This window comes from Sciurus carolinensis, chromosome 1 (assembly GCF_902686445.1).
Source record: "Sciurus carolinensis chromosome 1, mSciCar1.2, whole genome shotgun sequence".
Lineage (NCBI taxonomy): Eukaryota > Metazoa > Chordata > Mammalia > Rodentia > Sciuridae > Sciurus > Sciurus carolinensis.
In genome coordinates, this window is record NC_062213.1 from 151,825,466 (window position 1) to 151,840,263 (window position 14,798).

At 33.0% G+C, this 14,798-nt stretch overlaps 1 protein-coding gene across 1 annotated transcript in view; it reads right to left on the bottom strand.

Moving 5' to 3' along the window:
- Positions 1–14,798, bottom strand: part of Lrrc7 (leucine rich repeat containing 7) — a 518,752-nt gene that overhangs the window by 100,412 nt on the left and 403,542 nt on the right. The window contains exons 12-14 of the mRNA XM_047519214.1: positions 5,553–5,682; positions 4,456–4,571; positions 363–432 (exon numbers count right to left, since the gene is read on the bottom strand). Coding sequence (XP_047375170.1) covers positions 363–432; positions 4,456–4,571; positions 5,553–5,682 — 316 coding nt within the window. The remainder of the gene's footprint in view (positions 1–362; positions 433–4,455; positions 4,572–5,552; positions 5,683–14,798) is intronic.

Genomic DNA, 14,798 nt, shown 5'->3' on the forward strand with positions numbered 1-14,798 from the left:
AAATGATCATTTTATGTATTATATCTCTGACAATGAAGTAGATATTCAATATAAATATTTTAAGGGTATAGAGATTATAGTACTGGGTACCACCAGGAGCTAAGAAGCTATAAAAATGATCATTTTATGTATTAGATCTCTGACAATGAAGTAGATATTCAATATAAATATTTTAAGGGTATAGAGATTGTAGTACTGTTCTGTCTTTGGCAATGTTTGTATTGCTACCTTTACAAAAATCCAGAGGATAAAGAATATTTATTTTGTATTAACTATCAAAGATATCAATTGGGAAAAGTAATTCAGTTTTAATTGTAGTTCATATTAATATACAAAATAAATCAGGTAATAAAAGTGTTTACCTGATTGTCAGAAAGCCACAAAGCTGCAAGCTCTTTAAGTTTGGTAAATGAGAATGGTAAATTCTTCAATCTGCAAAAACAAGAAAAATTCTAATAGCCTGGGTGAAGAAGGATAAGTCATATCTAAGAAGAATTGTTTACTGTACTATACTGTGACAGTTGAATGAACTGGACATAACTTCTGTATGTGTCACTCCATATCATGTTCAACCACAAGAATGGGATTCTAATCAGAATAAGTTATACCCTACGTAGGTATATGTCAAAATACACTCTGCCGCCACATATATCTAAAAAGAATAAATAAATAAATAAAAATAAAATACTGTAATTTGGTTGATTCCATTTTTTCTCCAATCCTTTCTCCACTTAGCAGTCTGAATAATCCTTTAAAAGTGAATGTATTTATAACCCTGCAAAGGCTTCCCATTATATCTGGATAAAATTAAAAAAATGTTGACATGCACTGCCGGACCTTGAACAATCTGGGACCCACAATTCCTCCAGCAGCTGGTCTAACTGCTCTTTTCCTGACACAGTTCCATCAGCACATTGGCCCTCTATCCTTGGTCTTGAATACTCTTTCTACCATATTTCATGTGATTAAATCTCACATGTCTTTTTTTTTTTAATTCATTTTTATTGTAAACAAATAGGACACATCTTGTTTCTCTGTACATGAAGTAGAGGCATACTGTTTTTGTAATCATACATTTACCTAGGGTAATAGTTTTTGATTTATTCTGTTATTTTTTTTCTCTCCTCCCACCCCTCCCACCCCTCTTTTCCCTCTATACAGTCCCTCCTTCCTCCATTCTTGCCCCCCTCCCACCCCCCATTATGTGTCATCATCTGCTTATCAGCGAGATCATTCATCCTTTAGTTTTTTGAGATTGGCTTATCTCACTTAGCATGATATTCTCCAATTTCATCCATTTGCCTGCAAATGCCATAATTTTATTATTTTTTTTATGGCCCCACATGTCTTTTAGTTCTCAGGTTAAATGGCATTTTCTCAGAGTTTTTTTTTTTTTTTTTCCTGACTCCTCACTTAAAATACTTTCCTTAATCTAGTTTCCAAATACTTGGTGTTTTCCTTCACAGAACATACTGCAGTGTGTAATTAAAATTTATTTTTGTGATTATTTGTTTATAGTCTGATATTCCCACAAAACCATAAGTTCCATGAGGGCCAGGGGACATATTTGTCTTACTACTGAATAAATCTAAACAGCTCCCAAAGTTATGCTGACCTCCTGGAAGTGTGTCTTTTTGTTCTTGTACTCCTTGTATACTGTACAGAAGATATTCAAAGAAGGAATCTGAAGTGGAGCAAATTATATTCCATGCTTGTATAATTATGTCAAAATGAACTCAATATTGTATATAACTATAATGTGCTCATAAAAACAAAGAAGGAATCTTTAAAAATAACATTTTTAAGATATGTGAAAAAAAAAAGATATGTGAAGTTTGGCCTCAGTCTTGATAATTAAAATTATATATTTAACTTTGTGTCAAGTTTGGCTTCAGCTTTGATATTCAATCAAAACTACGTATTTAACTTTGGTTTCAGCCTTCAGAAGGTCAACCTGCTAAATGCCTACTTCAATGTACTAATCTTAAATCCTTGAAATTGTGCATGTACATGGTAAATACAAGGTGATCATAACGGTTACCATCATTGCTAGTCAGCAAAGTGAGTGGTACAAATTAGCATGCCAATGAGATTTACTGTGTTATCACTTTGGACCATAGAGAAACATTTTAGAAAATGCTTAACTTGGAAGGAAAATTTTCTTAGGTCTTCAACATATTGAAATTCTATCATCAAACTGATAAATGTATTTCAATAAAGGAAATGGAAAATTTACAGTAATCAATGAGTGAATTTTAGAGCAAAAGCAATTAAGTACTTTCAAATAATTTAATAAATATGAAGAGATAGTAGATATTAAATTGTGTCATAATTTTTTCATAGAATTACAACTTTAAACCAATTTACCCATGAAGGCTGTTTCTAATTTGTGGTTATTTAAATTCACTCACAACAGAAATTGTGAAGTAACTCTTACAGATAGTGTTTTTTCACCTCATACGGGGATAAATTTAAAGTGGGATGTCAATCCTGCTGCATCAAAATTACATGAGGGAAAACATGCCCAACACATACATCCTGTATGACAATATACATGATAAATCTTCCTCAATTCAGTCATAAATGTAGAGTATGAAGAAAAGAAACTGCTAGAGATGAACAAGGGAACCTCATTTTTCCTTGCTATTCCAAAGACCTCTGTGGAGGTGAGCCTGTATTTTGTATAATAAATGTGCAATGCATCGACCAAGGAACAACTTTGCAGCTGGCAGGGTAGAGGAATCATCGTTCCTAATTAAAATGTCAAATTTTAAACAATCTATTATATTGTAAATATAGAACTTCAGTAATCATTACTTTTGGATAACATTCCTTACTTAAGCTTTTCTTCAAGCAGTTCATTCTCTGATGGTGATGTTGAACTTTGGCCTCAACTTTGGCTGAATATTAAATTTTCCTCTGATTCATTGATGGACTCATTAATTGAAAGTATTAATTTGGCTCCATTCTATGTTCCAGTTTCTGTATAATGGGATGCATTAATCAACTATTTTTGTCTTGATGAAATATTTTAATTCCTGATGTGAGCTCCTCAATTTTATTCCTATGTTTTGCCCTAGAGTCTGTTCATACTAGGCACTAAAGTCTGTCACATTTGCTGAATAAATAACTCCAAGGCATTAAAAATCCTTCTGATCATGTGACATTTGTGATATTTGGCAATCAGATTTGTTATAAAATCATACAAACTATTAATGAAAAACATTGAGCAGAGAAAGAATTTAGGAGAGACTTCCAAAGCTCACCACAATAACCCTTTCTCCAGCCAGATTGACAATAATGCTTCTGCTGGGGGACTATAATTGAATCCAACAGGAATCTACCTTCCTATGATATTTTCTTGACCATATTTCTTAATCTAATTCATAAGAATGCAATTAGAGATTTCAAAAAGTGTCTTGCAGAAATTCACACATAACATTTAAGGTATTTCCTTCATTTCCAGTCTGGTAACTCAGTCAGAGAGGAAATAACATTGGAAGGACATAGTTCTTCTTGATGCACAAGGCTTTGGTGCCTCTTTTTACCTTGATTTATAAATAAAATCTCAAACCTTTTAGTAAAATGCTTTATTCTCTAAGTTGGGAATATTATTTAATTACTATGAGAATAAATTTTAAAAATTCACATTATTTTTTTCTTAAGTAAAGTAAAAAGAAAACTTCAATGCTTACCCTGAAAATTTTTTGAATATTCTTCATGACTTCTGAAAAGCTCATCTTGGACAGTTTCACTGAAAGCTCTCCTAATTCCCTGTACCATCATTTTATGATTGAATTTACTGAGAATATAGAATATCCATCCTATTCCTAATCCCTTTATCAACTTAATAGTTATTTTTAGTTAATGTCTAATTTTATTCTTTCTTATTTGAGTGTAATTGTTTTCACAGAGAAGGTGGAAACAAACATGAATTGTAGCTTCATTTTTTTTTTCTACCCATCTACCAACATAAGATTTTTGTTACAAGAATAATGCTTATCCTTTTTTTGTTCATTCTATTTTGAACATGACTGAGTAGCCATTTGGTTTTTCTTACTATAATGTGCATATGGAGACACATATATGTGCATACATATTAATATATGCACATATGGTAAAAATAGATTTGCAGTTATTTATTACAATTATTTTTCCATGCTTTTGTATTACTATGCCTTCAGCATCGAAGGATTTTGGTTACATTTGGGTGTAGAGGTTTTATACAATTTTAATATATAATATGTGATGCTAAATAATCAAATAACAAAGCTTAGAAATAGTTGGTTTAAAAATAATTTAGTTTCTGTTATTGTCTATACAAAGCACACATATTGGTATTCCTCACAATACCTCACAAGATACAGAAAATGTTTTCCAAATTATAGACAAAAAACCCTATAATTTGCTTTTAGTAAATAACTAGTATGTGATGGTGAAATGTTGCAAAAATACCTGTTATCACTCAAATTTAAAACTCTCAGTTTCTGCATCTGTCCAATTTCTTCAGGAAGAAATTCCAGCTTATTGGAGCGTAGAGACATAACTGTGACATTCTTACAACTTCCGATCTATTGGTACAAAAAGAAGATAGATGAAGAGTAACAATGTAGATCTATTTTTACATTAATTTTTCTAATTTACAAAATGATTTAATTAACTCATTGATTTCTCTATCATTTTAAACTTTCTCTTAATATGAATATTATCAATTTTGTCACCTTGTTTAAAATATGTATATACCTATTTGGATATTAAGGCAATATATACCTCATTACTCTAAATATTAACAAGGAAGCATTTTATTAATATTTTTATTATTAGAATATTTGTCAACACTATTGTTTCTATGAATAACTTTTTTTCTAAATGAACACTAATCTCTACATTTATAATAGCAGAGCATACATATTCAAAAAATGAAATATTGTGGACAATTCTTTGACAAGGCTATTTTTACTTTATAATTTTTTTATCATTTTTATTCATAACTTTTGGCTTCAAAATAATGATATATTGATTATTTTTCATCATGTGGATTTAGTAGAAAATGTTAAATTGAAAAAATGCTTCATGCTTTTTCTTGATGTTAGTAAAAGAAATTCTGTTTAGAGATTAAAAATTAACAGAATCTCTTGGTGAATCTGGAAATTAACATGATGTTAGTATGTAACTGGAAACCTTACAAATATTTATAGCTATCAAAGTCCTTTTACTTCAGAAATGGAAATGTCATTATCCCAAAATGTTACTTATATTGTTCTAAAAGCAAAATACATAAATCACTTAAAATTGTATTCCTTAAGCATTAACTTACAACTCATTATATTTTAATATTTATTATAATTATTACATAATATTTATTATAATTATTTTATTCTTTGTATGTGATACTTAAGTCAAATGCATTTTCCAGTTTAAGTATAAGAACTTATTTGTTGTTTAAAATAGAATGATTATATAGATAATTCCTATACACATATGCTCAACTTATGAACCTTATTACATCTGTTAATATTTCATTTCAAAAAGTTAATTGATAGAAAACTCACTTCTCTGGGTAATTCTGGAAGGAAATTTTCATCAACTGCTAATGTTCGGAGGCTATGAAGGTAGCCAATGGTAGATGGTAGCGATTCCAGTTCATTACAGCTACAGTCGAATTCTTCTAGTAAAGATAAACTGAAAAGGTAAACACAGTAGTGAGTCAACTCATCAAACAAAAGTTATTCATCAAGGATTACAAAATATTATATCAATTATTCAATTTTAATCAGTTCAGTTGAATGGTTCCATATCATCAAGTGAGTTATTTGATTTGGTAAAATAAATAATGTTCATTTTTTTTCCACTTCTGAACTTAATTGTCATTCAACTGAACCATTGGAAATTATGGAAGAATTTTTGCTTTTGTGTTTGTTCATAACTTAGCTGTCATTTATAGTCAGAAGTTCAGAATGTGTATCTTGGAATGAGTGCCTGAAGTGGCATTGGTAAGTTCAATGAAAAGAGAATGAATGGGGGAAAGCAATAAAAACAAAAACACAAATGAGATGGTATTTTACTAAGCATTTTAGAGATTAGAGAAACCACTAATCCCTTTTCTTTAAAACAAAAAACTATTTAAAATTCATTTTATAGGTAAGAAAATTGAGGCTTAAGTAGTCTAAGAAACTTGCCAAAGCCATACAAAGCAAATCTGGAACTGAAATCAGATAACCTGGCTCCCGTACATTATCCTACCTGTAGACATGCTTTTTTTTGCTTTACCTAGAGTTATTAAAAAGTAGTAAATTTACCCTAATGATCCAGATTTTTGGTGCCTCTTGCAAATTTGGCAATACTGGGCCTGACAAACAATGGAATCAGAGTTATAACTGCTGTCTTCAAATGGGTGCAGCTCTTTGGTGGATCTCCTGTTTGTCATAATCCCTACCATTCTATATTTAGCTGCTTTTCCCCAGATCTACAGGAAGGAATCATAGGAGTGAAGTTATTACAAGAAAACAAGACACTTCACTGCCTTTTGGCAACAGCTGGGAAACAGTGGGCCTGGCAGAGAGAAAGCACTAGCTATATTTTAAATTGCCATTGGTGTTGTTAATATTATTACATTGTTATTGCATTCATGTTATTGCTATTATTGAAGCAGGAAGGAATTCCCAGGGGGAGGAGCCTGCCATGGTAAAGGGAAAAATGAAGTCTTTTTGAGTAAGGTTGTAGAACCGGGATACCTTTTTATACACTGGAAAGAGCTAACTTGAATGCAGTTTGCTCCCATCATTTACTTAAGAAATGAACATGAAAATCAAGCATATGACTGAAGTTAGAGTGAATTTAGTTCCCAGCCTTGTCACTTACTGGGTGTATGATCTTGGTTATCAACAAACAAAAGAAAGACCACTGTAGCTCAGAAAACAAAGCTGCTTTTATTTACCTGCCAGGTAAATGTACATGCAGAGAAGAAAATCCAGTAAATAGTGTACTGAGAGGAAGATCAGTGATAATAGTGGGGGGTGGGGGTCTAATTGGGTGACCGATGATTATGTTCACAAAGGATGGAAAACTTGCATTCTGAAAAGTATGAAATGGATTCAGAAGACTGTATATCTTAGACAAATAAAGCCCTATTGCCTATGGGTCAGGAAAACGTCTAACACATTTAGGTCCAGTCTGACTCTGTTAAGGGTTACTCAAAGTTCATGAACGTTCAAATTCAGCTGGTTAGAACCTGCTATGGTGATGCACAGCATTCAACTTTGACTAAATAACTCAAGTGAAAAGTTTTCCTTCTACATAGATGAGTCATATAACTTCAAAGTCTCAGTTTCTTTATATTTGCAATGTGGATACTAATAATTCCTGCCTCACATAGTTGCTTTGAATATTTCATGAAATATTATAAGTAAAGGACATAGCATAGTATTTGCCATAAAACAAATGCCAAGTAATTTTTTTCTTTTATTATTAGTGAACCCAGTCAAATTTGTTTGTAAATCCATTGAGACTCCCTTTCCATAGGGGGCAGTCATGTTCCTGAGGTGCCAGGTGGGCATGCTGTGTGACTGTGTGTGTACATGTATTGGTAGGGGTAGGAATCAACATATATGGAAAACTCAGTAACAGAATGTCTTTATTAAAAACCCTAACATCATGTCTTACACATATAATGGCTTAATAATATTTGTAAAATTGCATAAAAGAAGTTTCTACCAAGAGCTTGGAGTCATGTATTCAGCAAGTGGTAATAAAAGTGACCGGGCATTTTTATAATAAAAATTTCAGTTGTACATTCAGAGGCTGAATTGAAACAAGATATTTTAAAAATTTTTAAAAATGAGGATTCTTGTTTTTTCTTTCTTTTTTAGAAACATGTTTTGAAATTGGTCACAATTGAGCCACAGTAAGGCAGTCCTCTATTTTGCACAGTGATAGTATGCAGAAGTTTCAGTTGTCATAGTTCATTAAAAACCACTTGTTCCCCAATGATATGGTTCAACTTTCAGTTACTTGGTATTTTAACTGTAGTAACTCCATAAAGTATTGCAGTTTCATCAGTCTACAAGTCACACAGTGAATGTGAATAATAGATGCACATCATGATCAGTGAACAGTTACATCACTTTCTTCAAAGTTGTGATGGGCCATGCACATCTGTTACTATGTTCATAAACAGCAAATCATGTATCTGCTATTGTGCTCACACATCAACAGCAAATTGTGTTGCCTGCTTGTCTCCCAGCAGTAGACAGATACTATAAGCAAAATCATGTAACAGTTAAAACACCACTACTGTTGGATAAAACTCTTGGTTGCCCTAATTGACTTGGAGATTTATGTGAAAATGTGAAAATTTGCTACTTATCATGAAGGACAACTTCACCAATCCAGCCATTGATGGAGTTATTTTAACTTTTAAAGTCTATTATCTTACACAGACTTTGGAATAGGCTATTCATGCCACAACTGCCGATTATGCAGTTTCATTGCCTGAGTTCTGGGTGAAATATGATATGAAACATAAAAAATGAAAATATTTGAGCCTCGTAGTAGGAAGTAACAGCAAGTAATTTGTGTGCGACACAGCAGAAACTTTCAGCACACTGTGCAAATAACTTAGCAGGATTTCAACAGAGCATAAACGGAGTTACAGAAGACACAGGTAACTGTTAGAGAACCCCAGATAAGCTGTCAGGGGAACTTGGTGAAGGCACACTTATCAACATGAGTGAGCAAAGTGGTTGTGACAAGAAGGATGAAGAGGTTTCAGAGGAAGTGACAGGGTAGTACATATCATGCTGAAGGGACTCTCACCGACACTTCATGACACTGGAAGCACAAAGGATTAGACTCTGGAAGCTGTCAGGTGCAGTGAAGCACGCCTGTAATTCCAGCGACCAGGGAGGCTGAGGAAGGAGGATCGTGAGTTCAAAACCAGCCTCAGCAATTTAGCGAGGACCTAAGCAACTTGGTGAGACCCTGTCTAAATAAAATCCAAAAAAATGGCTGAGAATATGGCTCAGTAGGTAAGTGCCCCTGGGTACCAAATCCTCAGTACCAAAAAAAAAAAAAAAAAAAGGAAGTTGATCCAAACTTGACAAGTTGTATAACAATCCACTAAAGTCTAGAAAAGATATTCACCTTGTATCATAACTTATAATATGAAAAGAAGGCAGGCGCTGCTCAAGCTAAATTTGGGGTTTTACAAAATAAAACAGACATTATATCTCAGTGTTTCTAGTATTTAAAAGTACAGTGTACTGAATAAATATTAGTTTTAGAATTTTTCCAATTCCCTATATATTTATAATAGACAGTATGAGTGTTTAAGGCTATGATAAATGGTTTTAAAGACCTTTTGTGAAAATGGTCATAATTTTTTACATTGTTTAAAACTGTTTTGCACAGTTTCAGATTGCATGGTAATCCTTATGGTCACTTCAATTTGTTGTGATTTATTTATTTATAAGGAATATGTATTTGATATTCAGTCAGTTCTTGGTCCAGACCTCCTGGTATCTTCAGAGCAATAAGTGTTTTTCTGTTTACTAATGAGAAGATGTAGGGTTAGGGGCTCTTACATAGTTTCAGGATGGGAGCTGCTTGCCAAGGAAATCAACCAAGTCATTAGAGGTTGGAAGTGTCAGTCCCACACCCAGACATCTGGGAAGGGGAGAGAGGCTGAGGTTGAGCTGATTACCAAAGGTCAATGATATGTAATCATCACACTCACATATAAAGCTTCCACAAGAACCCAAAAGGATGAGGTTCAGAGAACTTCTGGGTTGCTGACTACATGGGGCAGGGGTGCCAGGAAGGTGGTGCTCTCAAAGAGGGCACAGAAGTTCCATGATCCTTCCCCACGTACCTTTTCATGTGTTTGCTTATTTCTACCCTTTGCATTATCCTTTATAATACACTGGTTAACTTGCTTCCCTGATTTCTGAGAGTCATTCAATCTAAAGATCAGACCTGAGGAGGGAGTCATAGGAACCCCCAATTTATAGGTGGCCATTCAGAAATCCCCAGCTCTGGACTTGTGATTGGTGTCTAAGTGGGAGACAGTCTTGTGGGACTGAAACTTTACCTGTGGGTTCTGATTCTAACTTCAGACAGATATATCTGGACTGAGTTAAATTGTAGACATTCAGTTGGTGTCCACAGAAAATTTGGAATTACTTGATGTAAAGAAAATCCCACACATTTCAGTGACCAGAAGTGTTCTGTGTTATGTGTTGATAGGAAAAAAAGAGTTTTTATCCCACATAGTTCCATATTACTGTGCAAAGAAAGGACTTTCTGTATTATAAAGACAACACATTTACTATACAATGAGCTTTAGAATCTAGAAACATCTTACATCTTTGGGTTCCAAAGAAGAACTAGTAGGTACGAAATATACATTTATCAATGATCTCTCACATATTGAAGATTTATACTCATGACCTATAATTTCAGCAGATTTCTTTGATGGCTATCTTGCTAAAAATCATTAAAGGTATTTTAATATAGGAGCTTGTATGAAAATAGTTATCACATTTATGCAAATGATCATTGGCATTTATAACAATGAAGTAAAAAAAGAAACCAAGATTATCTTTATTTTAGAAGCTTTATATATTGAATTGTGCACATTAACAGTAAAAATAAGGGGTAGGGGGGAAGAAAAAAATAACAGAATGAATCAAACACCATTACCCTATGTAAATGTATGATTACACAAATGGTATGCTGCTACTTCATGTACAAACAGAGAAATGAGATGTATTCCATTTGTTTACAGTAAAAATAAATTTAAGAAAAGTAAAAATAAGTCCAAATAAAGTGTAAATTACTTTAAAGTGGTGCTTTCTAACAGACCAATATTCTCAATGAACATAGATGCAAAAATCCTTGAAGATGTTAACAAACCATATTCAACAATATATTAAGAAGATTGTACATCATTATCAAGTTAGTTTTAGATGCAAAGATTTTTCAACATATGCAAATCAACAAATGCAATTCATCTTGTAACCAGAATTAAGAACAAAAATCACACCATCATAGATACAGGAAAAAATAACCTTAAAAAAATCCAGCACCCGTTTATAAAAAATAAGGAAATTATCTCAACATCATAAAGGCTACATATGACAAATGTAAAGCCAACATCAAAGTGAATGGGAAAAAACTGAAAGCATCCCCTGTAAAAGTAGGAACAAGACAAGGAAGTCCACTCTCATCACTATGATTCAATATAGTACTTGAAATTTTAACCAGAGCAATTTGGCCAGAGAAGGAAATAAAACAGATAAAAATAAGAAAGGAAGAAGTCAAATTATCATTGTTTGTAGATATGATCCTATATTTAGAAGATTCCAAAATCTTACCCAGAAGACTTCTATGGCTAATAAGCAAATTTAGTAAAATGTTAAGATATGAAATCAACATAGAAAAATCAATAGCTTTTCTATGCACCAATCTGCTAAAAGAATCAGGAAAACAGTTCCATTTACAATAACCTCAGTGACAACAACAAAAACCCATGAATAAATCTAACCAAGGAGATGGAAGACCTCTTAACACAAAAAAACTGTAGAACACTAAAGAAAGAAATTGAAGATGATACTAGAAGATAGAAAGACCTCCCATATTCCTGGAGAGGCAGAATTAATACTGTTAAAATGGCCATATTACCAAGAGTGATATACAGATTCAGTGAAATCCCTATCAAGATTCCAATGACGTTCCTCACTGAACTAGAAAAACAGTTCCAAACTTCATATGGAAGATTAAAAACCAGAATAGCCAAAACAATTTTAGCAAAAACAGCAATTCTAGAGGCATCACAATACCTGATTTTAAATCATAGGGTAACAAAGCCAGCATGGTATAGGTGTAAAAACAGAGAGTGACACCCCCAAACAGTGGCATAGGAGGTAAGACACAGAGAGATGCAGATAAAAGATAGGCAGATACAGTCATCTGTCTTTGACAAAGGCACCGTGTACCCTTGAGGGAAGATCATCCTTTTAAAAAATGGCACTGGGGAAATTATATATCTATATGTAGAAGAATGAAACTCTCACTCTGCCTAAAAGTCAACTGAAAGTGAACCAAAGACCTAGGAATTAGATGAGAAACTTTGCAAGTGCTAGAAGAAAATGTAGAGTCAGCATTTCAACATGTAGGCACAGGCAATGATTTCCTCAACAGAATTCCTAAAGCTTAGGAAATAATACCAAGAATGTACCAAGAATGAATGAATGGGATGGAATCAAATTAAGAAGCATCTACACAGCAAAGAAAACAAGAGTCTGTAAAGAGAGTCTACAAAATGGGGAAAAAGTCTTTACCATTTACTCTTCTGACAGAAGATTAATATCCAGAATATATGAAGAACTAAAAACTTAACACCAAAAAACAAGCACAAAAGAAAAGCACACAAATCCCTCAACAGTAAATGGGCAAATGAACACAAGAGATATTTTCAAAAGAAGAATTATAAATGACCAAGAGATATGAAAAAATGTCCAACATCCTTAGCAATCAGGAAAATGTAAGCAACTACACTGAGTTTTCATCTCACTCCAGTTAGAATGGCAATCATCAGCAGTACAAATAATAAAAAATGCTGAGGATGATGTAGGGGAAAAAGGAATACTTATACACACGGGTGGGATCATTATTTATAGCCATTATGGAAGTCAGCATGGAGATTCCTCAAAAGACTAGGAACCACCATATGATCCAGTTGTATCACTCTTCAGTATTTATTCAGTAGAATTAAAATCAACATTCTATAGCAATATGTGTATATTCATATTTACAGCATGGTAATTCATAATAGTCAAGTTATGGAACCAGCCTAGGTATCTGTCATCAGGTGAATGGACAAAGAAAAAATGGTATGTATATACATACAATGGAGCCATAAAGAAGAACAAAATTATGTCATTTGCAGGAAAGATGGGTGAAATGAGAGCATTTTGTTAAGCACAATAATTCAGACTCAGTCAAGGGTCATTTGTTTTCTCTCTTTGTGGAAAACAGAGAGAAAAAAAATGGTGGTGTGAGGGGGTCTCATAAAATTAGAAGGGAGAACAGCAGGGTATAGGACAGGTACCAAGGGAAAGGAGGATGGGTGGGAAAGGGGAATTATTGGGAAATGAAATTGACTAAATTATGTGTATGTATGAATATGTCACAATGAATCCCACTATTACATATAGTTGTAAGGCACCAATAAAAAATTAACTAAAAGGTTAGAGTTTCTTAAATTTCAGTGCGAACAGCTATCATCAGGAGAACTTGCTAAACTGCAGGTATTGATTCAAAAGCAAGTTCCTTAAATAGCTATTGCCAATATAAAAGGTATAAAATTGCCTTTATAAACGTGCCAGTACAGACCAAACTGCTAGGATAAGAGTTTAGATTCTAACAAGTCCTAGTGGGAATATTCTAGTCAAGTTAATTACTCTGCACTTCAGTTTTATCGCTGGACAAAAAGAGTGAAAACAGTACTTAACCTTGTGTTAAAAGACCCAAAAATACATAAAGGAATTAATACGTGTAAATCACTTAGGATGAGCACAGAGTGAATGCTAACTAATTTTTGCCCTTATTCATATTTTCAGAGGTTATAAATCAATTTAATTTATTTTAGACTAGGAATTAAAAGTTAGAGTCCATTCTAATTTTCCCTATTAATATTAGATGAATTGCTTGGGTTGCTTCTACACAATGAGATGAAATTAACGAATTTTAATCAGACTAATTCTTTTCTATACTGTTCACTCATCAAAACTCACTCAGTTTTAGTACAAACCCCCAGCCTAAATTGAATTCAATAACACCATGTGAAAGCAGAAACTGTTAGAAATACAATAATTTAAAGATTCTGTCTTCTGAAATCTTCGCTGATTTTGAGTAGTTACCCTCATCAAAAAGTATATATAAACCCAATATAAAGTATATATAAACCCAATTTTCTCATCCATCCTGAACAACTAGAAAACTTTGCTTTCATTTGCACATCTTACAAAGTTAACTAGATTGATTGAAAAGAAACTTTGCAAAAATTTTATTTTAGATTATAGGAACAAAGTATCACTGAAATCAAAATACTGTTTAAAACACATTTTTAGTAGATAAAATGTTACCTATGAGTAGAAAATAGCTTCACTCATTGCCAGATGATTTTTAAATAATTCTTTATGTTTCAAGTTATATTAAAAATTTTCTTAATCAACCCAAACTTTAGAAACATTCATATATGTTTCTAATAAATAGCCACAATTATAATTTGGACATCACTCATAAATAGCTACAATTCTAAAATGTTTGAGCAGGGAGTGTCTTTTATCATTCCTGTTTTTGCACTTTAGGTGAAATCCTACACATCTTACAATTATCAATTAAATTCCATTTGATCATTTTGGGGGGTTTTCTCAGTAACTTTATATGTGAGGATACTTCTATCAGTTTGGGAAATACATTAAAATTTATTGCCTGTGTTTGTATTTCTCTAAGTCCTTTGCACAATCAAATAAAGTCAAGTGTGCCATATAATGACATTTTGGTAATGATGGAGGGTATGTAGGACAGTGTTTCCATAAGATTATAATGGAGCTGAAAGGCTCCTGTTGCCTAATGATGTTGTATTCTGGTAGCTCAGTGCATAACTCCAGTGTTTATAATGATGCTGGCGTAAACAAACCTACCATGCTACCAGTAGTGGTAGCACAGAGTCCAGGCACAGTGGTGCATGCCTGCAATCCCAGCAGCTCACAAGGCTGAAGCAGGAGGATTGCAAG